At 38.4% G+C, this 22,366-nt stretch overlaps 1 protein-coding gene across 48 annotated transcripts in view; it reads right to left on the reverse strand.

The window, feature by feature from the left end:
* The window catches only part of TRIM37 (tripartite motif containing 37), a 123,924-nt gene that overhangs the window by 34,809 nt on the left and 66,749 nt on the right, over positions 1-22,366 (reverse strand). For all 48 annotated transcript variants that reach the window (XM_063799049.1, XM_054670507.2, XM_063799047.1 and 45 more), the window contains 2 exons: positions 14,433-14,627; positions 10,962-11,270 (listed from right to left, as the gene is read on the reverse strand). In XM_063799049.1, the coding sequence (XP_063655119.1) occupies positions 10,962-11,270; positions 14,433-14,627 (504 nt within the window). The remainder of the gene's footprint in view (positions 1-10,961; positions 11,271-14,432; positions 14,628-22,366) is intronic.

The raw sequence follows: 22,366 nt of genomic DNA on the forward strand, positions 1-22,366 counted from the left end.
TAGTCTGTCAGAAAAAGTTTTAATCTTACCTTGCATGGAAGCTGTTCTCTCTACTGTCTAAAAATAAACAACATTCTGTAGCCCCAACTGGTTTAGACTTTTGTCATAAAACATTCCCATCTTGTTGCTTGTAGAGCAGAATCTTTTTTTTTTTTTTTTCCCCAGATGGAGTCTTGCTCTTGTTGCCCAGGCTGGAGTGCAATGGAGCGATCTTGGCTCACTACAACCTCCACCTCCTGGGTTCAAGCAATTCTCCTGCCTCAGCCTCCCGAGTAGCTCAGATTACAGGCACTCGCCACCATGCCCAGCTAATTTTTGTATTTTTAGTAGAGACGGGGTTTTGTCATGTTTGCCAGGCTGGGTCTCGAACACCTTAACTCAGGTGATCCACCTGCCGCGGCCTCCCAAAGTGCTGGAATTACAGGCATGGGCCACCGCACACCGCCCGTAAAATCTTAACTTAAAAGATTATCTGTGAGCTCTTAAGAAAAATCATACAAATTTCAATGCAGTTAAACTATTAACAAATATATAACCCGTCAAACATTTGGAAATTATAAAGTATTATTGGATTAAAAAGAAAAATCAATGCTGAGTTAGGAACAAATTACAATTATGGTACTTGAAATCAAAATGTCTGTGGCCAAACCAGTAGTGAAAAGAAAATGTACGGCCTTAAAATGAATTAATTAGGGAAAAAAGGGACTATATGACCTAATATGCATAGATTCAAAAGCTAGGAAGACAATAAAAATAAGGAAGCAAGAATGCTATTGCCAGAAGGCAGGGCCCTGCCCTTGAATTCAGCCTGCAGAACTGTGAGTTAAATAAATCTCTTTTAAAAATACATTTTAAAAAAAGAATAAAAATAAAATTGTAAAAAAGAATAAAAATAAAAATAAATTCATTAATAGGTAATAAACAGGTTTAGCACGGTTGCAGGATATAAGACAAAATAACTTATTGTATTTCTCTGCACTAGCAGACAATGTGAGAATGAAGTTAAGAAAACAATTTCATTTTTAATAGCATAAAATACAATTAAAATACTTAGGAATTTATTTAACAAAAGAAATGTGAGACTTGTCCACTGAAAACTACCACACATTCTTGAAAGAAAATAGAGACAACAGCAAAGACATCCTGTGTTCATCACTGATTGGAATACTTAATACTGTTAACAAAGCAATATTCTTGAAATTGATCTACAGATTCAACACAATTTCTAAAAAAATAGTAGATGTGTTTTTGTTTTTGTTTTTTTTTGCAGAAATTGACAAGCTAATCCTAAAATCCATTTGAAAATGTAAGAGACCCACAATACCCAAAACAATCTTAAATGGAACACTCACTTCTGATTTCGAAAGTTACTATAACTAAGTAATCAAGACTATGTGGTACTGCCATATACACATATATATCATCAAAACAGAATTGAGAGTCTAGAAACAAACCCTTATATTTATGGTCCACTGATTTTTGACAAGGATGCCAAGACAATGCAATGGGCAAGGAAAAAAAGAGGGACAATAAGTGTTGCCAATGGTATGGAAAACCTGGAGCCCTCATATACTGCTGCTGGGAATATAAAATGATGCAGCTACTTTGGAAAATAGTCTGGCACTGGTAGTTCCTCAAAAAGTTAAACACAGTTGCCATGTAACCCATTAATTCCACTTCTAAGCATATACTCAAACAAAACCATATGTCCAAACAAAAACTTGTACATGAATGTTCACAGCAGCACTACTGATAATAGCCAAAAAGTAAAAACAACCCAAATATCCATCAACTAATGAGTGGATAAACAGTATGTAGTACAGCCATACAATAAAATATCATGCAGCCATAAAAAGGAATATATGCCACAACATGAATGAACCTTGAAAGGGCTGTGTTAAGTGAAATAAGCCAGACATAGAAGACCTCATATGGTATGAGTCTATATAAAAAGTCCAGGCTGGGCGCAGTGGCTCACATCTGTAATCCCAGCACTTTGGAAGGCTGAGGTGGGTGGAGCATGAGATCAAGAGATTGAGACCAACCTGGCCAACAGGGTGAAACCTCGTCTCTACTAAAAATACAAAAGTTAGCTAGGCATGGTGGCGCACACCTGTAGTCCCAGCTACTTGGGAGGCTGAGGCAGGAGAATGGCGTGAACCCGGCAAGCGGAGCTTGCAGCGAGCGGAGATTGTGCCACTACACTCCAGTCTGGGCAACAGGGCGAGACTCCGTCTCAAAAAAAAAAAGTCCAGAAGAAGAAAAATCCATAGGGAAAAAGTAGATTAGTGGTTACCAGAAGATAGTAGAACGGGAAGATGGGGAACGACTTTTAATGGGTTTGGAGTTCTAGGGAGAGGGTTAATGAAAATGTTCTTAGACTTAGATAAATGTTCTAGACTTACGAAAAATGATGACCAATTTCTCCACTAAAAGGATAAATGAATTATTGGTTAAGGAAAAAAGAATGCATTAACAGTCTGGGCGCGGTGGCTCATGCCAGTAATCCCAGCACTTTAGGAGGCCAAAGTGGGTGGATTACCTGAGGTCAGGAGTTCGAGACCAGCCTGGCCAGCATAGTGAAACCCCATCTCTACTAAAAATACAAAAATTAGCCCGGTGTGGTGGCACACACCTGTAATCCCAGCTACTCAGGAGGCTGAGGTAGGAGAAGTGCTTGAGCCCAAGAGACAGAGGTTGCAGTGAGCCAAGATCGTGCCACTGCACTCCAGCCTGGTGGACAGAGCGAGACTCTGTCTCAAAAAAAAAAAAAAAAAAAAAAAAGCATTAACAAAGACAAAAGCAGAAATATAATGAAATGGTAAAAGACAATGGATGAAATAAATCTAAGAACTTGGTCTTTGAGGAGATGAACAAAATTAGCAAATCCCTTGAGCAGGTCAAATCAAAGGAGAAAAAAAACACAAGTAAGCAATAAAATAAGTGAAAAAGAAGTTAACACCCCATATGCACAAGAAGTTTTAAAATTTTAAGAAAATAGAATAAATGACTGTATATCAATAAATTTAAAGACCCAAATATAATTAGTTTTTCTTGGAAAACTATAGTAACTGACTTAAGTAGCAGCAGAAGTATGAGAAAACTGCATCTGACAAGAGATTAATGACCAGGATCTCAAACAACTCTATAGGAAAAAATTCAATAATCTGATTAAAAATGGGTAAAAATCTGAATAGATATTTCTTAAAAGAAGACACACAAATAGCAAACAGGCATATGAAAAAGTGCTCAACATCACTGATCATCAGAGAAATGCAAATCAAAACTACAATAAGATACCATCTCATCCCAGTTAAAATGGCTTTTATCCAAAACGCAGGCAATAACAAATGCTGGTGAAGATGTAGAGAAAAGGCAACTCTCATACACCATTGGTGGGAATGTAAGTTAGTAAAACCACTACGGAAAACAGTTTGGAGGTTCCTCAGAAAAACTAAAAATAGATCTACCATATGATCCAGCAATCCCACTGCTGGTTATACACCCAAAAGAAAGCAAATTAGTATGTCAAAGAGGTATCTGCATTCCCATGTTTACTACAGCATTATTCACAATAACCATGGTTTGGAAGCAACCTAAGATCCACAGACAAATGGATAAAGAAAATGTAGGTTGGGCGTGGTAGCTCACGCCCGTAATCTCAGCACTTTGTAAGCCTGACTCAAGTGGATCATTTGAGGTCAGGAATTCGAGACCAGCCTGACCAACAAGGTGAAACCCCATCTCTACTAAAAAATACAAAAAAATTAGCTGGGCGTGGTGGCACATGCCTGTAGTCGCAACTACCTGGGAGGCTGAGGCAGGAGAATGACTTGAATCCAGGAGACAGAGGTTGCAGTGAGCCGAGATTGCACCACTGCACTCCAGCCTGGGCAACAGAGTGAGACTCCATCTCAAAAAACAAACAAAAAAAATGTGGTACATATACACATGGAATACTATTCAGCCATAAAAAAGGAATGAGATCCTGTCATTTGCAACAACATGGGTGGAACTGGAGATCGTTATGTTAAGTGAAATACATCAGGCACAGAAAGACAAACTTCACACATTCTCACTTATTTGTGGGGGCTAAAAATTAAAACAACTGAACTCAAGATAATACAGCAATGGTTACCAGAGGCTAGGGAGTGTAGTGGGTGGCTGGGGGGATGGTTAATGGGTACAAAAATATAGTTAGATAGAATGAATAAGATCTAGTATTCGTTAGTACAACAGTGACTACAGTCTACAATAATTTATTGTACTTCTGAAAATAACTAAGAGTACAATTGGATTGTTTTAACACAAAGGATAAATGCTTGAGATGATGGATACTCCATTTACCCTGATGTGATTATTATGCATTGTAAGCGTGTATCAAAATATCTCATATATCCTATAAATATATATACCTACAATGTACCCACAAAAATTAAAAATTAAAAAAATTAAAAATATGAGGAAACCAACAAATCCAACAGAAATTAAAAAGGCTGTTAAAGTTCTAACTCTGAGTTACTATACTAGTTTTATGAATGCTTTTTATTAGACATAAAGTTTAATACAGCATAGGAGCAAATAACATATAGTTAAAATAATTTTATAGCACAGAAAAGGACAAAAACATCTGAATTTAATCTGTAAAACAAGCATAGAATTAGAACTAAAGTGGGTTAAGCATAGTGTAATGAAATAGATCGATTTCACTTATGACTATGTAGTCAAGGATCCTAAGTAAAATATTAGCAAACTGAATATAGCAGTGTTTTTTTAAAAAAAATTATAGGCCCAAACTAAATAGGATGCATTCCAGTATTTCCAGAATGGTCATCATTAGAAAAATAATATAATTTACTTTATGATAACAAAGTAATGGAACAAAATAGTAAATCATTTTGACAAATGTCAAAACATCATTTGATATAATTCTACACAGCTTCAGTTTAAAAAGAAAAGAAATTCTCGTAGTAAGAAAAGAGGCAGTTTGGTATTAGGGTGAAGGGCATAGGCTCTGAGGTTCAAGTTTTTGGCTTTGCCAATTACCAATGTGAAACTACCAACATTATTCAATGCCTGCTGTCTTGGTTTCCTCATCTGTAATTAGGAATGAAACTGACTTACCTTACCTCTTAGACTTCTTGTTAAGATTAAGTGAGTCAATGCATGTGACTTAGAATAATTAGAATAATGTCTGGCACACAGTTAACACTTAGTAAATGTTAGCCATTATTGGTATTGTTGTTACTAAACAGGTTTAGTAACCTTTAGTTACTAAATTTCTTTAGTAAGAAATTTACAGTAACCTTTAGTTACTGTATTTCTTTAGTAAGAAATACAGATGTACAATAAAAATATGAAAAGATATTCGGCCTCACCTGCTATTCAAGGAAATGGTATATTAAACCAAATGGTATATTACAACCAAAAGTACAGCTTTTTGGGTGGACTTTCTCAAAAAGCCTTTGTTACATATTTTGCAGATACAGGTGACCCTTGAACGGCACAGGCTTGTTGTACTGTACAGGTCCATTTAATATTCAAATTTTTTTCAACCAGAGAAAGATTGAATATATTACTATACTATACTATAGAATCTATTACTATAAATAGAAGGATGTACCTTTTAACTTTTTTATTTATTTATTTATTTTTGAGACAGTCTCACTTGTCACCTAGGCTGGAGTGTGGTGGCGCAATCTTGGCTCACTGCAACCTCCACCTCCTGGGTTCAAGCGATTCTCGTGGCTTGGCCTCCTGAGTAGCTGGGATTACAGGCATGTGCCATCATGCCCAGGTAATTTTTTTGTATTTTTAGTAGACATGGGGTTTCTCCATGTTGGCCAGGCTGGTCTCGAACTCCTGGCCTCAAGTAATCTGCACGACTTGGCCTCCCAAAGTGCTGGGATTACAGGCGTGAGCCATTGCACACAGCTTTTTTAACTTGATAGAAACAGGCCTGTAATCTTTGGGAGGCCAAGACAGGCAGATCACGAGGTCAGGAGATCAAGACCATCCTGGCTAACATGGTGAAACTCCGTCTCTACTAAAAAATACAAAAAAATTAGCCAGGCGTGGTGGCAGGCACCTGTAGTCCCAGCTACTCGGGAGGCTGAGGCTGGAGAATAGCGTGAACCCAGGAGGCGGAGCTTGCAGTAAGCCGAGATGGCGCTACTGTACCCTAGCCTGGGTGACAGAGCAAGACTCTGTCTCAAAAAAAAGAAACACAAAAACAAAAAAGTACCTATTGAAACATATAGCAAACCTCAAATTTAATGAGAAAAAAACTAAAGGAATTCCTAAATAAAGTTGAAAAATTATAAAAATCCTACCACTGTTACTAAGAAACTGTTGAGGTACCTGCCTAGACAATGCAATACAAAAAGTAAGCAGAAAATGAATAAACAAATTATGATTATCTGCTGATGATATAAATACTTAGAAAATCAAGATAACTAATTGAAAAACTGTTAATAAAACAAATTCACCAGGCCAGGTGTGGTGGCTCACGCTTGTAATCCCAGCACTTTGGGAGGCCGAGGTGGGTGGATCACCTGAGGTCAGGAGTTCAAGACCAGCCCGACCAATATGATGAAACCCCGTCTCTACTAAAAATACAAAAACTAGCCGGGTGTGGTGGCATGTGCCTCTAATCCCAGCTACTTGCGAGGCTGACAAAGAAGAATCACTTGAACCCAGGAGGCGGAGGTTGCAGTGAGCCGAGATCGCCCCATCGCACTCCAGGCTGGGCAACAAGAGTGAAATTCCGTACCAAAAAAAAAAAAAAAAAAAAAAATTGCCACATTGGTTGAATACAGAATAAACATAAAAATCAATATTTTTGTCTTTTATGTCAGTAACAATTAGAAAATACTATGAGAGAAAAAGAGATTCCACTCACAACAGCTACCTAAGATATAATACATTGAGAAATGAATTTAACAAGACATATATAGAACTTATATGAAAAAAACTGAGAGTTCTAAAAAAGGATATGAATATAACAGATGACCTGAATAAATGGAGAGAAGTACCACATTCCTAGACATGAATGTTTGATGCTGAAAAGATCTCAATTGCCCAAATTAGTCTCTCTTTTTTTAAGAGAGAGACAGACTGTTGCCCAGATTGGAGTGCAGTGGCACGATCATGGCTCACTGCACCTCAAATTCCTGACCTCAAGTAATCCTCCCACCTCAGCCTCCCAAGTAGCTGGGGTTACAGGTACATACCACCATGACTGGCTTATCAAAAAAATTTATTTTTGTAGAGATTAAGGTCTTGCCATATGATCTTGAACTCCTGGGCTCAAGAAGCCATCCTCCCCCATCAGCATCCCAACATGCTGGGATTAACAGGCAGGAGCCATGGTGCCCAGCACCCTTAAACTAGTCTTTAAATGTAAAGCAATTCCAGTCAAAATACTTTGGAGGAGGATTAAAAGTGCAAGAACCACCAATAACATTTTGAAAACCAACAACAGAATAAACATATCCTATCATAGTATTACAAACTATAAAACTACAGTAGTTAAAAAAAGTGTTAGTCTGGTAGAGGACACGACAAATACTGGGTTAAACAATACCAAATTGCTGTTTTTGTATGTCCAAAACTTGAGTACTGGCAATTTCAGTTGTTTCGACCTCTATGAGTTCAAAAACAGAACCATGTTTGGGAATCTGGTCTATAATAAAGTATGGATTTCATATTGCATCATATTTCAAAAAACATGTTTCATTCATTTGGGGAAAAACATCATTCCATTTACCTCACACAGCATCATATAAAATTAACTTTATATGAATTAATGACCTATATGTAAAAAAGTTAGAAAACAAAAAATACCAGAAGAAATTAAGGGTTATTTTTATCAACCTGGGAGTTAAAAAGCCTTCCAAATAAAAATAAGATCCATGAATATTATTAATGCCATGAATATTATTATTAATTATATTATTAATATTCATGTCATGAATGTTAATTATATTATTAATATTCATGGATGAATATTATTAATACAGTTGTCTAAGATAAAATTTTAAAACTCTGTGATTAGCAGGAAAAAAAGGTGGCAATGGGGAAGAGACAGTTGTCCCTTGGTATATGTGGGGGTTGGTTCCAGGACCCCTGCGTATACTAAAATCCTCGACTGAAGTCCCACCGTAAGACCTGCAGAACCCACCTATACGAAAGTTGGCCCTCCTATATGCAGGTTTGGCATCACCCGAATACTGTATTTTCAATCTTTCTCTGGTTGAAAAAAATTCGAATATTAAGTGGACCTGTACAGTACAACAAGCCTGTGCCGTTCAAGGGTCAACTGTATCTGCAAAATATGTAACAAAGGCTTTTTGAGAAAGTCCACCCAAAAAGCTGTACTTTTGGTTGTAACATACCATTTGGTTTAATATACCATTTCCTTGAATAGCAGGTGAGGCCGAATATCTTTTCATATTTTTATTGTACATCTGTATTTCTTATGTTAATGGCCTATTCATAACCTTTATTCATTCTACTAAATTGTCTTCCTTATATTAAGAGAATTCTATATATTTTGCTATTATCTCCTCACCAACCCATCTTTATTGGATTATTCACATCACTATCAAACATTAATACAGCCAATTTTAATAAACAACACACACAAAGAGAACCCAGAAACAAACCCTCGTCTATATGGTCAAATGATTTCAACAATGGTGCTAAAACCATTCAATGAGGAAAGAAAAGTCTTTTCAACAAATAGTGCTGGGAAAACTGGATATCCATGGGCAAGCAAGTCAGACCCTTCCCTGACACCATAAACAAAATTTAATTCTTAATGGATGAAAGACTAAAAGTAGGACTAAAAGCAAGAACTAAAACTCTTGGAAGAAAACAGGAGAAAGCTTCATGACACTGGATTAGGCAATGTTTTCTTGGCTATGACACCGAAAGCACACGGAACGAAAGGAAAAACACATAAAATGGGCTTCTTCAAATTAAAAACTTTAAATGTCAAATGACACAATCCATAGAGGGAAAAGGCAACCCACACACTGGGAGAAAACATCTGCAAATCATATATGTGATAAAAGATAAATATTTAAAATATATACAGAACTCCTAAAAGTCAACTACAAATAAACAACCCAACCCAATTTTAAAATGGATTTAATTCACAGATGAAAGACATTGGAGAGGACACAAAAAAGGACACCCCTGCCAACAAGAGACTATTGACCCCGCACCTCCTCCAGCTTCTACCCACTTCATTGTGAAACTTCTTTTGAAGAAGTTGTGCATTTGTGCTCTCGTCCCTGACCTCATTCACTCTTCTGCTACACTACTCCATGGGAATAGTTCTTAAAAAGGCCACTTGGCCTCTTGCCTTGACACTTCTCAGTGATACTTAACACAGGGGTAACCACTCTACTTCTTGAGATGCATTATTTTTGATTTTTGAGATATTATCCCTTCCAGTTTTTCTCCTACCTTAATGATTGCTCTTTCAGTTTCCTTTGCTGGCCTCTCCTATTTATCAGACCTTTAAATGTTTAAGTGCCACAGAGTCAAAAATTTTGCTTCTCCATTGAAACTCCCTCCAAACTTGACCCTATTCAGTCTTCTGGATTTAAATAATATAAAATACTATTGACTCCCAACTGTTTATATCCAGCATTGACCTCTCTCTGAGTTTCAAACTTGTGTACCATTCACGTGTCTATGACATTTTACTAGGATATCTAGCAGGTGTCTCAAATTAAACATGTTTAAAAAAGAATACCCAACTTTCTGCCCTTACCTCCTCCCAAGCCCCATAACCTGCTTCTTATCTGATTTGCTTCTCAATAAATGATACCACTGCCTATTAAGTTGCTTAGGCCAAAACTTAATCATAATTCTTAGTTTCTTTCTAAATAGAGCTTTCCTAAAACTCCATTTAGGCTTTTTCAACTATGGTTCTGAGAAAGAACTCAGCCCTGCTGATCTAAGACTGGATTAACTTCCCTCCTATGCATCTAGAATAGAATAGCACATCCTTAAGAGAACTAAGAAAGATGGGAACCTCAGTCAAGAAAGGCTGCTAGCCTGTGAACAAGCCCCTCTATCCATTATTGTAACTCCAGAAAATGCCATCATATTTCACACAAGATAATGTAATAGGCTGTTACTGGTCTCACAATTCCTGTCCTCAACCCTTTTCAGACCCTTCTCCACACAACAAGCAAAGTCATCTTTGTAAAGTGTAAACCAGATTATAAACACCCCCTATTTTCATTCTCTAGAGGCTTCCTCCCTACATCATAATAAAACTCGAACTCCTTTTTGAGGTTTTGCAAGACTCTCCCTGATCTAAATTCTGCCTACCTCTCTCTGACTTCGTCTCCTGCTAGTCTCCTCTCTTTGCTTTCTTTGCCATACTGGTTTTCCTTCAATCCTTCAAATACGCAAAATAAGTCCTGTGTCAGTGACTTTGCAGTTTCTGTTCTGTTTACCCAGAACACTGCTTGCCCTAGATCTATAAATAGCTGCCACCTTCCTAAACTTCAGGTCTCAGGTCAAGTGCTGCCTCCTTACAGAGACTTTCTCTGACTACCCCAATAGAACATGTCTCATCTGCTCCTCCCATCCCACTCCTCGGTTGTTTCCTTCACAGCACCTTTTACCCACTGAAATGATCTTTACTTACTTGTTTACACATTTTAATGTCTGATTCCCACTACTAGAATACAAGATCTATGATGTTAAGAATTTTGTCTTGTTTATTGCCAAATACAGAGTAAGCAATCAAGAAATGTTAGTTCTATTATATAGTAAAAATATACGGAATCAATTTTGGATGAAGAAAAAAGTCACATGTAATTTGTAGTCTTAACTCACTGGAAGAGTGGTATTTAAATATTATTCTTTTGAAAAAACCAGTCATCTAGTTTCCCAAATAACGTGTGGAGAAATGACACTAGGAACATATTACTTACAGTTTCGTATGTAACAATTGGCAACTGATGACTTTGCCAGGAGTTCCATTCCCAAATCCTGCAATCTGCCAGAGTTTTCAGTTCCACATACAGCCAGAGCTGCCTGGTCAGCAGAAAAAAGGCTTGTCTGCATGTCTCCAGAAGCAGCACTGCTGCTTTTTATTTCTGAAAGTGTATTCTTTACATCAGTTTTCATACATCGAACTTCGGCCATTTGAGTTTTGAGTCTTTTTAGCATCTTTAAATCAGAGGGCACTCGCCACATTGCCTGTTGCTTCCTTTGGTCTTTATCTTTTCGAGAATATGATGCTTCAGAGAAATTGACAAGTCATGTTAACATAAACGTTAATATTAATGAAATCATTTGTACCATGAATATATGCAAATTTGATGTGTAAAATAAGCTAGCGTGGTTTACGTGGTATCAACAATAAAACATGCACTAAATTCCGTTAATGAAAATAAAGATAAAGAATCCTAACTTATTCACACCTTCAGAGTTAGAATCTGAGTCACATCATACTCAAGTTCGAATTACACATTTAATTCTAAAAGTTTAAAAGCTGCCCTACTGCCTTGTGCTTTCTTCTTTAAACTTCTCCACTTTTCTGAAACTTTCTACAGAGCTTTTATGTTTATAATTGAAAAAAAAAGACAAAGAAAAATCTAGAAACCAAATACTTTGTCAAATCTGCCATATATAACATTATATTAAAAATACATATTTCTGGCCAGGTGCAGTGGCTTATGCCTGTAATCCCAGCACTTCAGGAGGCTGAGGTGAGAGAATCGCTTGAGGCCAGAAGTTCAAGATCAGCCTGGGGAGCATAGTGACACCCTGCCTGTACAAAAAAAAATTTTTTTATTAGAACTTCTATTTCTGATAATTTTCTCAGAACTGTCAGCTTTCTGAAATACAGTTTGAATCTAACCACTTCTAAAATAAAACAATAGCTCTCCATGCCTAGTATGAATAAATTCCTCCGGCTAGCATGCAAGTCCTTTCATAGAATGGACCCAACATGACTCTAGTTCTACTTACCACTATATGTACCTTAAAATCTGGTTCAACTAGATTACCTGATACCTTTTACAGTACTCCTTTACATGGTTAAGAACGTGAAGTTAATCTGACAAATGTTCACTAAATATGTGTTAAATAAATACACAGAAAAAATAAACATCAAAACCCAAGCAGGCCACGTGCAGTGGCTCACGCCTATAATCCCAGCACACTTTGGGAGGCCGAGGCAGGTGGATCACTTGAGCTCAGGAGTTTTGAGACAAACCTGGCCAACATGGCGAAACCTGTCTCTAGAAAAAATTGTAGAGCACTCCAGCCTGGGCAACAGAGTGAGACTCTGTCTCAAAAACAAACAAACAAACAATCAAACAAAAAATGACCCAAGCAAGCCTTTTCAATAAAAAGAAAGTCATATATTTCTGCACACTAGCTTTTATTAACATCCCTTCACTGAAAGGTATTTTCATTTGGCTTCCATGAGTATTTTTTCTCCTTTCTAAAAGCTCTTTATCTGGCTCATCTTCCTGACACTCAGTAAAAACAGATGTTCATCAGGATTATGTTCCTGGCTCTCTTCTTTTAAAATATTCTTAAAACTCTTTTGCAATCTCACACCCTTGGTTTTAATTATCCAGTATCACCTCCAGAAAAATAACTGTCTGTATTCCAGTTCATTTTTTTTTTTCATGGAATTTCACTCTTGTTGCACAGGCTGGAGTGCAATGGCACGATCTCGGCTCACTGCAACCTCCGACTCCCAGGTTTAAGCCATTCTCCTGCCTCAGCTTCCCAGGTAGCTGGGATTACAGGCACCTGCCACAATGGCCGGCTAATTTTTTGTATTTTTAGTAGAGACAGGGTTTCACCATGTTGGCTAGGCTGGTCTCGAACTCCTGACCTCAGGTGATCCACCCGCCTCAGCCTCCCCAAGTGCTGAGATTACAGGCGTGAGCCACTGCGCCCAGCCCCAGTTCTTAATTTTTAGCTGTCTACTGGTCCTTTCTAATTTGATGTCACACTGTTATGCCCAACTCAAGATGTTTACATCCAAAACTTGCTTTTTCTTTCTACTATTTTCCCTGCCCTCATTATTGCCAGCATTTTATCACCTAAGTTTGAAATTCAGATCATCTCATTTGTATTGTTTTTACACAGAAAACTAGTTTTACACAGAAATCTTACTATTTAGTTTGCATTTTTCCCAATGATACTGATTATTTTCAAAAACACGATTTTACTTGTCTATAAAATATACCATTGCATGGTTACACTGTAATTTATTCAGCTATAACTGTATTGTTGAATATTTTTAAACATCTGCTTGTTTTCTCTTTGGAATATACTCCTCAAAGTGAAATTACAAGTTTAAAGGATATAGATATTTTTAAACTACTACAAAATTGTCCTTCAAAAAGGTTAAACCAACTTACATATCTACCTACAGAATCAGAACCTGTCTGTTTCACTGGGCCTTTGCAAACAACACTTAAGTAAAACTTTATATAAAGCATACTTGGCGCACACATAAAAGGCAACTGTTTCATAACCTGAAGATAGTCTTTTAAGCTGAGGATCCAGACTTTCAGGAAGTATATCTGGCTCTTAGGAAAGAAGAAGCCTAAATAATCTGGGCTCCATGTCCCTACCAGTAGAAGAGCTCTATTTCTCTGTTATTTACACAGAGGTTCTGCCTTGGACTTGGATTGAAAAATGAGTTATCTTGCCTTAAAACTGCATCAAAATCAGAGTTCTAAATCATTGATTTGATGTATATAATACTATTGTTTAAGAAGGTAGAAAAATATTTGGCATATATTTTTGAATATACTGACTATACTTTAGAAAGCATTCCAACAAAAATGGTTTTTAAAATGTAGCTTTTAAAGGCAAAGACTTAGTTGTCCAAAATGACTCTATCCCTGAGAGTTTAAAAAAGCCCATATTTGACTATACAAATCTCCATTTTATTATAGTAACACAAATGTAATTTCTATTTAACAAATAACCTTTGCACAGAAAACACTGCTGCCAACTGGCATACATTTTTAAGCTACTGAACATCAAAGAATGAGTAAGTCACCTTTTTCTATGTTCAATTTAGATATAGTTCCACTTGGAAGTAAGGGAATTCATGAAGCCTGACCAAAAAAAGTCCATTCATAAAGAAGATAACCGTATTTCATATGGATCAAACTGTCAGGCAAAATCTGAGTAGCAAATCATAAAAAACCTTCTTGCAGGCATTTTTACTTTGTTTTTGCACAAATCACCTTTGAACAGTAATTTAAAAATTAATTTGGTTGACATAAATGTCATTTTTATGGTATACAATGAAAAACACAGAAATACACCATGTTCCACACATAGCTGAAATACTTAAATGAAAATCCAAGAGTTCTTTTAGAGAACCACAGAAAAAAAGGAAATTATCATTGTTATTATTTTACCTGTGGGCTGCAGAAGTGAAGCAGGTGGGCGAGGCTGTAAGCCCCACAAATTTTCTATACTGCTCCGGTCCTTAAGGTCCAACAAATGTATTAAAATTAATGGATCAATGTCTAGTAAACTACTGGTAGCAGCGGAGCATAAATGTGTTCTTCTTGATATTCTACTACTGGAACCCACATAACCATGGTTACTACCTGCAAAAGAGGTGTAGAAAATGATATATATATGCACACATTTAGCTATACTTAAATGAAAAAATGAACTGGTTAACATTATATGAATACTTGTCTATGGACCTATCTCTTAGGAGTTCAGGTTCATGATAAGAAGCAGAAAGAAGGAACCAGACAGTTGTACATTAGCACAGTGATTGAGTGGTTGCCTCATTAGTACTTAGAATTCAGAAGCAAGCCTCAACCCCATCCTGAGCCCTAGAAAAAAACAGATGACAATGTGTACGATGTGCACAATTGGGGGGATGAGAGGTAAGGGTGAGGAGAAGGAGATTATATCCCATGACCACCTGGTTTTAGATAAAAGAAGACAAATTCCCATAGTATAACAGATTACAAAGAATTAGACACCAAAATAGAAATCTCCTCCAAGTCTCTGGACAGTAAAATGTATAGGTCATGACAGTTTGGTAGACTTTTTCTACTTTGATTAAATAATGGGGTACAATTTGAAGTTTTTGGACTGTCATGTTAATGACTGATGCATATTACAGACATCTGTAGGCAGATATTATGCCTATACCCCTATATTGGACTATGCTCTTTAAGCCAAGAAAAGCATCTGACTTTTCTCTAGCACCTAGTATAATGCATAACAAATACCAGATATGGAAATGTTGCTTAAAACTGACCTTCCTCAATAAAGCTGTTTAAATATATTTTAAAGAGATAGAACATTTTAAAAAAATGCTACATGCAGGAAAGTAGATAATATAAAATATTAAAAAGTCAGGTTCCGACTACCCATGAGTATTTCAGAGAGATCCAGCAGGATATAACTTAGGAGGAAAGTTCCATTGTTCAGAAGCTTCAAGCCAATTAATAATTTATGCTTTTCACATCCTCATGTTCTCACTGTCTCCCACTTCTGCCTCCTCTTCTAAGGATTATTATCTCACTGACAGTTTTTCTTCCCAGCCTCTGTTAAATAACAGAAAACGATTTCCCCTTCACATTGAAAACTGTTCTTTGTTTTGTTTTGAGACACAGTCTCACTGTTGCCCAGGCTGGAGTGCAGTGGCCTGATCTCCGCTCACGGCAACTTCCGCCTCCTGGGTTCAAGCGATTCTCCTGCCTCAGCCTCCCGTAGCAGGGACTACAGGCATGCACCACCACACCTGTATTTTCAGTAGAGATGGGGTTTCACCGTGTTAGGATGGTCTGGATCTCCTAACCTAGTGATCCGCCCGCCTCAGCCTCCCAAAGTGCTGGGATTACAGGTGTGAGCCACCGCACCCAGCTGAAAACTGTTTTTACCTCTTTTCTTTTACTAAGGAATTCCCAAATTGGGTTGTATGTCAGTCAGCTGAAGGAGTTTTTAAAATTACATCCTAGATATACTGAATAAGAATACTGGGGTGAGAAGCTGGGTGCAGTGGCTCACGCCTGTTATCCCAGCACTTTGGGAGGCCAAGGTGTGCAGATCACCTGAGGTCAAGAGTTAGAGACCAGCCTTGCCAACATGGTGAAACCAAAATATAAAAGAATAGCCAGGTGTGGTGGCAGGCACCTGTAATCCCAGCTACTCAGGAGGCTGAGGCAGGAGAATTGCTTGAACCTGGGAGGCAGAGGTTACAGTGAGCCAAGATCACACCACTGCACTCTAGTCTGGTTGACAGAGTGAGACTCCATCTCAAAAAAAAAAAAAAAAAAAAAAAAGGATACGGAGGTGAGATCCAGGACTTTTTCTCAAAAAGCTACTCAGATCGTTCTTATGTATAGTAAGTCCAGTAGCCCAGTGAATGGAGTCTATTGCCCTAATATCTGATTCTCCTTTAAAAATGTAAGTTGCTCATTCTTCCATGTTAAAGGCACTTACAGTAGAGAAAGCAGTGTCTCCTGTTTCTCACTGCTTTTTCAGGCCATTATTCTCACTACTGAACAAAAACTGCTTTTTTTTTTTAATGTGGTTATGACCTTTGGCTACTCCCCTTTCAAATGTTCCCACCTTTCTTTTCTTTTTTGTTTTTTTGAGATGGAGTCTCGCCTCCCAGGTTCAAGCGATTCTCCTGCCTCAGCCTCCCTAGTAGCTGGGATTACAGGCATGCGGCACCATGCCTGGCTAATTTTGTATTTTTAGTAGAGACGGGGTTTCTCCATGTTGGTTAGGCTGGCCTTAGAACTCCCGACCTCAGGTGATCGGCCCGCCTCGGCCTCCCAAAGTGCTGGGATTACAGGCAGGAGCCATGGTGCCCAGCCTATGTTCCCACCTTTCTACCCACTATCACATTTCCCCACAGGCATCAAAGACTTTGGGTTGGCACTGATTTCAGTTTCTCTCTTTCCAAGCTATTCCGTGTGTCTCATATATAAATGTACAGCCCAATGAATGCTCACAAAGTGATCACACCCAGATGAAGAAATATATTATCAGTACCCCAGAACCCCCTCCTATGCCTCCTAAAATTGCTCACTACTCCTACTCTACCTTCATCCTAACTTAACTTACAGATGGGTTTTGCCTGTTTTGTATTTGTATAAAAGTAGTAACAGAGTATGCTCTTATGCTCTTCTTCTTTGGTCAACATTATTCATGAGATTCATCTATATGGCTGTATATAGAAGTATCTTATTCATTTTCTTTTTAAATATTTTTCTTTTTTTCTTTGAGACAAAGTCTTGCTTTGTCACCCAGGCTGGAGTACAGTGGCACAATCTTGGCTCACCGCAACTTCCACCTCCCAGTTTCAAATGATTCTTGTGCCTCAGCCTCCCGAGTAGCTGGGGTTACAGGCGTGTGCCATTGCACCAAGCTAATTTTTTCTACTTTCAGTAGAAATGAGGTTTCGCCATGTTGGCCAGGCTGGTCTTGAACTCCTGGCCTCAAATGATCCACGTGCCTCAGCCTCCCAAAGTGCTGGGATTAGAGACATGAGCCACTGCCTCATTTTCATTATTATTGTGCAGCATCCATTTATGAATATATCCAATTTATTTCTCTATTCTATTGGAAAACAATTTGGGTTGCTTCTAGCTTTTGGCTATTAAGAATAAAGCTATACAGCCAGGTGCGGTGGTTCACGCCTGTAATCCCAGCACGTTCAGAGGCCAAGGCAGGTGGATTACGAGGTCAGGAGTTCAAGACCAGCCTGGCTACAATGGTGAAACCCCGTCTCTACTAAAAATACAAAAATTAGCTGGCCGTGGTGGAGGGCACCTGTAATCCCAGCTACTCGGGAGGCTGAGGCAGAATTGCTTGAACCCAGGAGGCAGAGGTTGCAGTGAGCTGAGATCGTGCCACTGCATTCCAGCTTGGGCAACACAGCGAGATTCAAAAAAACAAAAAAAACAACAAAAACCATGCTTCTGAAGTTCACATAGGAAAAAAACCTCATAAAAAGACAGACGGATCGGTGACAGGTTCTTCTCCATTTGTGCCAAGCCATATGGATCTTGCTAAAATGTCACACTTATATACTTGAGTTCATTACAGCATACTGCCTGTATGCATTATCATGACACTCAAGGCCCTATTATAGTCTAGTCTCAAACTACCTTTCCAGAATATTCTACATTTTCACATCCTTTACTTTGTTACAAATTACATACTGATATTTACCATCACAAAATCTTGTAATGATCAGTGCTGGGTTTTCATTTAAAAATTATGCTCATTCATTCTTCTAACATCTGTGGTCCAGGTGCAATAGCTCACACCTGTAATCCCAACACTTTGGGAGGCTGAGGCAGGAGGACTAATTGAGGCCAGGAGTTGGAGACCAGCCAGGGCAAGAGAGCAAGACTCCGTCTCTATAAAAAATAATTAGTTGGGTGTGGTAGCATCTGCAGACATCTTCTTATGAGAACTGCTTTTAGTTTATTCAGTTATTTGAAGTTAAATGAAAGACAATTTATGTTAAAAAAAAATTTGTGCTAAAAAGGTTGTAAGTATCATTCTAATCCAGATTATTGGCTCATTGAATCCAGTGAGTAGGAAAAATCTAGTTTGTATTTGCTGGGGGTGTGTGTGTGTGTGTGCGCGCATGTGTGCGTGTGCACGCGTGTGTTTTAAGAGACAGGGTCTTGCTCTGTCACCCAGGCTGGAGTACGGTGGCAGAATCATGGCTCACTGTACCCTCGAACTCCTAGGCTCAAGTGATCCTACGGCCACAGTCTCCCAAGTAGCCAGGACTACAGCCAGTTGAGTCAATAAATATTTCTTGTTTCAAGCTATCTCCTTATTTAATATGGTTTATAAAATAAGATTATTAAGTAAACATTTAACTTTATACCTAGCTTTTATATAAGCCTAATCATCCCCTTTTTAATGCATAACTTAACATCGTAGTTCTTTAGATGACATAACTCTTTAGACAATTGTGTAGTTCTAAAACATTAACCAGGCCGGGTGTGGTAGCTCACATCTGTAATCCCAGCACTTTGGGAGGCTGAGGCGGGTGGATCGCTTGAGGTCAGGAGTTTGAGACCAGCCTGGCCAGCATGGTGAAACCCCATCTCTACTAAAAATACAAAAAAGTTAGCTTGGAATGGTGGTGCATGCCTGTAGTCCCAACTACCTGGGAGGCTGAGGTAAGAGAATGGCTTGAACCCGGGAGGCAGAGGTTGCAGTGAGCCGAGATCGTGCCATTGCATTCCAGCCTGGGCAATACGGTAAGGCTCCATCTCAAAAAACAAAACAAAAACAAAAAACACATAAACCATTCGAGGCTTGAAATGGACCTTCATAATAAGCATATTAAAAAAAAGCATTTCCACACTCTGCCCAGTGTCACCCCGATCTAGCTTTTTCATTGCCTTGGTTTAAAAAGCTTTTTATTGGCCGGGTGCAGTGGATCACACCTGTAATCCCAGTACTTTGGGAGGCCAAGGAGGGCAGATCACAAGATCAGGAGATCGAGACCATCCTGGCTAACACGGTGAAACCCCATCTCTACTAAAAATACAAAAAATCAGTCGGGTGTGGTGGCGGGCGCCTGTAGTCCCAGCTATTCGGGAGGCTGAAGCAGGAGAATGGGGTGAACCTGGGAGGCAGAACTTGCAGTGAGCCAAGATCATGCCACTGCACTCCAGCCTGGGCAACAGAGCAAGACTCTGTCTCAAAAAAAAAAAAAAAAAAAAGCTTTTTTAATTTTTTTATTTTAGTATAGTTTTAGGTTTACAGGAAAGGTAAAAATACAGAGAGTTCCTGTACAACCCAGACCCAATTTCCCCAATGTTAATACCTTTCATTACTATGGTATATTTGTCACAACTAATGAACCAATACTGATATATTATTAACTAAATCCTATACTTTATTGAGATTTTAGTAGTTTTCCCCTAATGTTCTTTTTCTGTTCCAGAGTCTCACCTAGAGTACTGAAATACATTTAGTTGCTCCTGTCTTTTTAGACTCTTCTGGTCTATGACAGTCTCTCAGACTTTCCTTATGTCTAAAAGTATGTCAAATATTTTGTAGAATGTTCCTCAATTAAGGGTATGATTTTTTCCCTCATGATTAGATTGTGTTTGTGGGTTTTTAGGGGGAAGATACTACAGATATAAAGTAACATTGTCAACATATCAACATGACTTATCACTTACAATACTGTCAACATGCTATCAACATGACCTATCACTTACAATACTAAATTTAATCACCTGGGTAGGTAATGTTTGCCAAGTTTCTCTACTTCAAAGTTGTTTCCCCCTTTTGAAACTGTACTATTCAGAAGCAAGTAACTAAGCACAGCCTACATTTAAGGGGTAGAAGTTATATTTCATCTCCTTGAGAAGGGAGTATTTAAATGATTTGGAATTCTTTTGTATGTACATTGTCATATTCTAGCTAATTGTTCATAAATATACTCACCCTTAGGTTATAAATTACTTAGTGTTGTATGTTCCAGGTAGGCATGATATTTAACAAATTTCTGCCAAATACATAAATTTCCCAAAGCATATAATAAAAATAAACTGGTTCATTATTATGTCTTCAACATCTAGAATACAGTGCCTGGATTATTACAGAATATTCAGAATTATAACATAGGCTCCATAAGAACAGGGATATCTTGTTATTCAATATTGTATCTCTAGATAGTAAAACTGTACACAGCTCAAGTGCTCAGTAAATATTTGATGAATATATAATTCAAAAATGTAAACTCTTCTTTACTCTAAGTGTATATAAATGTTATATACAAGAATCTCTCTACCACACAGTTTAAGAGAGGAAAGAATGGACCTAACTAAAAGAAAACACACAAGGCTGAAAAGTTAGTCAGTCAGTAAGACCTAATGCCATACCAGACAAGGATTAAGTCACACGCTCCCTATACTTAAAGAATAAACTACATTCTAACTGCAACAGGATTTCTTCTTTTTTCTAGAAGTTAAGCAAGCACTGGCCTCAAGATAAGCAATATTGAAACAATTGCAGCTTACTGACTGCCAGATGCTGACTGACTCACTCCCTGTTCCACAAGCCATAACTACAGCTTTGACTGGACAAGAGACTGATTTCAGTAACTTTCTCCTGATAGGAGTCGCCAACCATGGACTGGTTCTGGCCCGTATACAGAGGCTGAGCATTGAGTGCCTTCGTGTCCTTGGCTTTACCTTTTGACAACAGGGCCTCATTGTAATGCATTTAAATTGTTCAGTCCCCACTCCAAAGTAAACATGAAATGCATGTAACATGCATGTTTGTCTACTATGCATGTGTGTGTTTCCCTTTTCATGATATTCACAGCTCCTCCTATAGCCTGCTGAATCGATTTAGTTGTACTTGGCCAACTTATTCAGCATCAATTCCTATGTTACCCTTCCCTCCTGCAAAGTGCCTGCTTTTAGTCTTTGCCAGAGGCCACACTTCCCAGCCTGTCAGGATGGCCAGTCTTTTTTTTTTTTTTTTTTTTTTTTTTGAGATGGAGTCTCGCTCTGTCACCCAGGTTGGAGTGCGGTGGCGCAATCTCAGCTCACTGCAAGCTCCACCTCCCAGGTTCACGCCATTCTCCTGCCTCAGCCTCCCGAGTAGCTGGGACTACAGGCGCCTGCCATCACACCTGGCTAATTTTTGTATTTTTAGTAGAGAGGGGGTTCCACCATGTTAGCCAGGATGGTCTCAAATCTCCTGACATCGTGATCCACCCGCCTCGGCCTCCCAACGTGCTGGGATTACAGGTGTGAGCCACCATACCTGGCCCAGGATGGCCAGTCTTTATAAGAATTAAAGCTCTTCTCTCCAAATTGGTAGATCTTGTGATTCTTTGAAGTTCCTCCTGACTAAAGAATGATACAGAGGAATGACAGAAGTAAGGCTAAGGAAACAAACAGGAATCCAGACACAAAGGAATTTATGTGCCATGTTAACAAGTTTGGACTTTATCCTATAATAAATATAATCCTTAAAGAGTTTTTAAGTAGAGAAATAACATGATTAGATATTATTTTTCATTATTTTTATTTCTATTTTTGACACAGGGTCTCACTCTGTTGCCCAGGCTGGAGTACAGTGGTGCTATCTCAGCTTACTGCAGGCTCCGCTTCCTGGGCTCAGGTGATCCTCCCACCTCAGCCTCCCAAATAGCTGGGACCACAGGCAGCAATTTAGCCACCACATCTGGCTATTTTTTTTGTATTTTTTTGTAGAGACAAGGTTTCACCACGTTGCCCAGGCTGGTCTCAAACTCCTGGACTCAAGCGATGCACCCACATCAGCCTCCCAAAGTGCTGAGATTACAGGCATGAGTCACCAA

This window comes from Pan troglodytes, chromosome 19 (genome assembly GCF_028858775.2).
Source record: "Pan troglodytes isolate AG18354 chromosome 19, NHGRI_mPanTro3-v2.0_pri, whole genome shotgun sequence".
Classification (NCBI taxonomy): Eukaryota; Metazoa; Chordata; class Mammalia; order Primates; family Hominidae; genus Pan; species Pan troglodytes.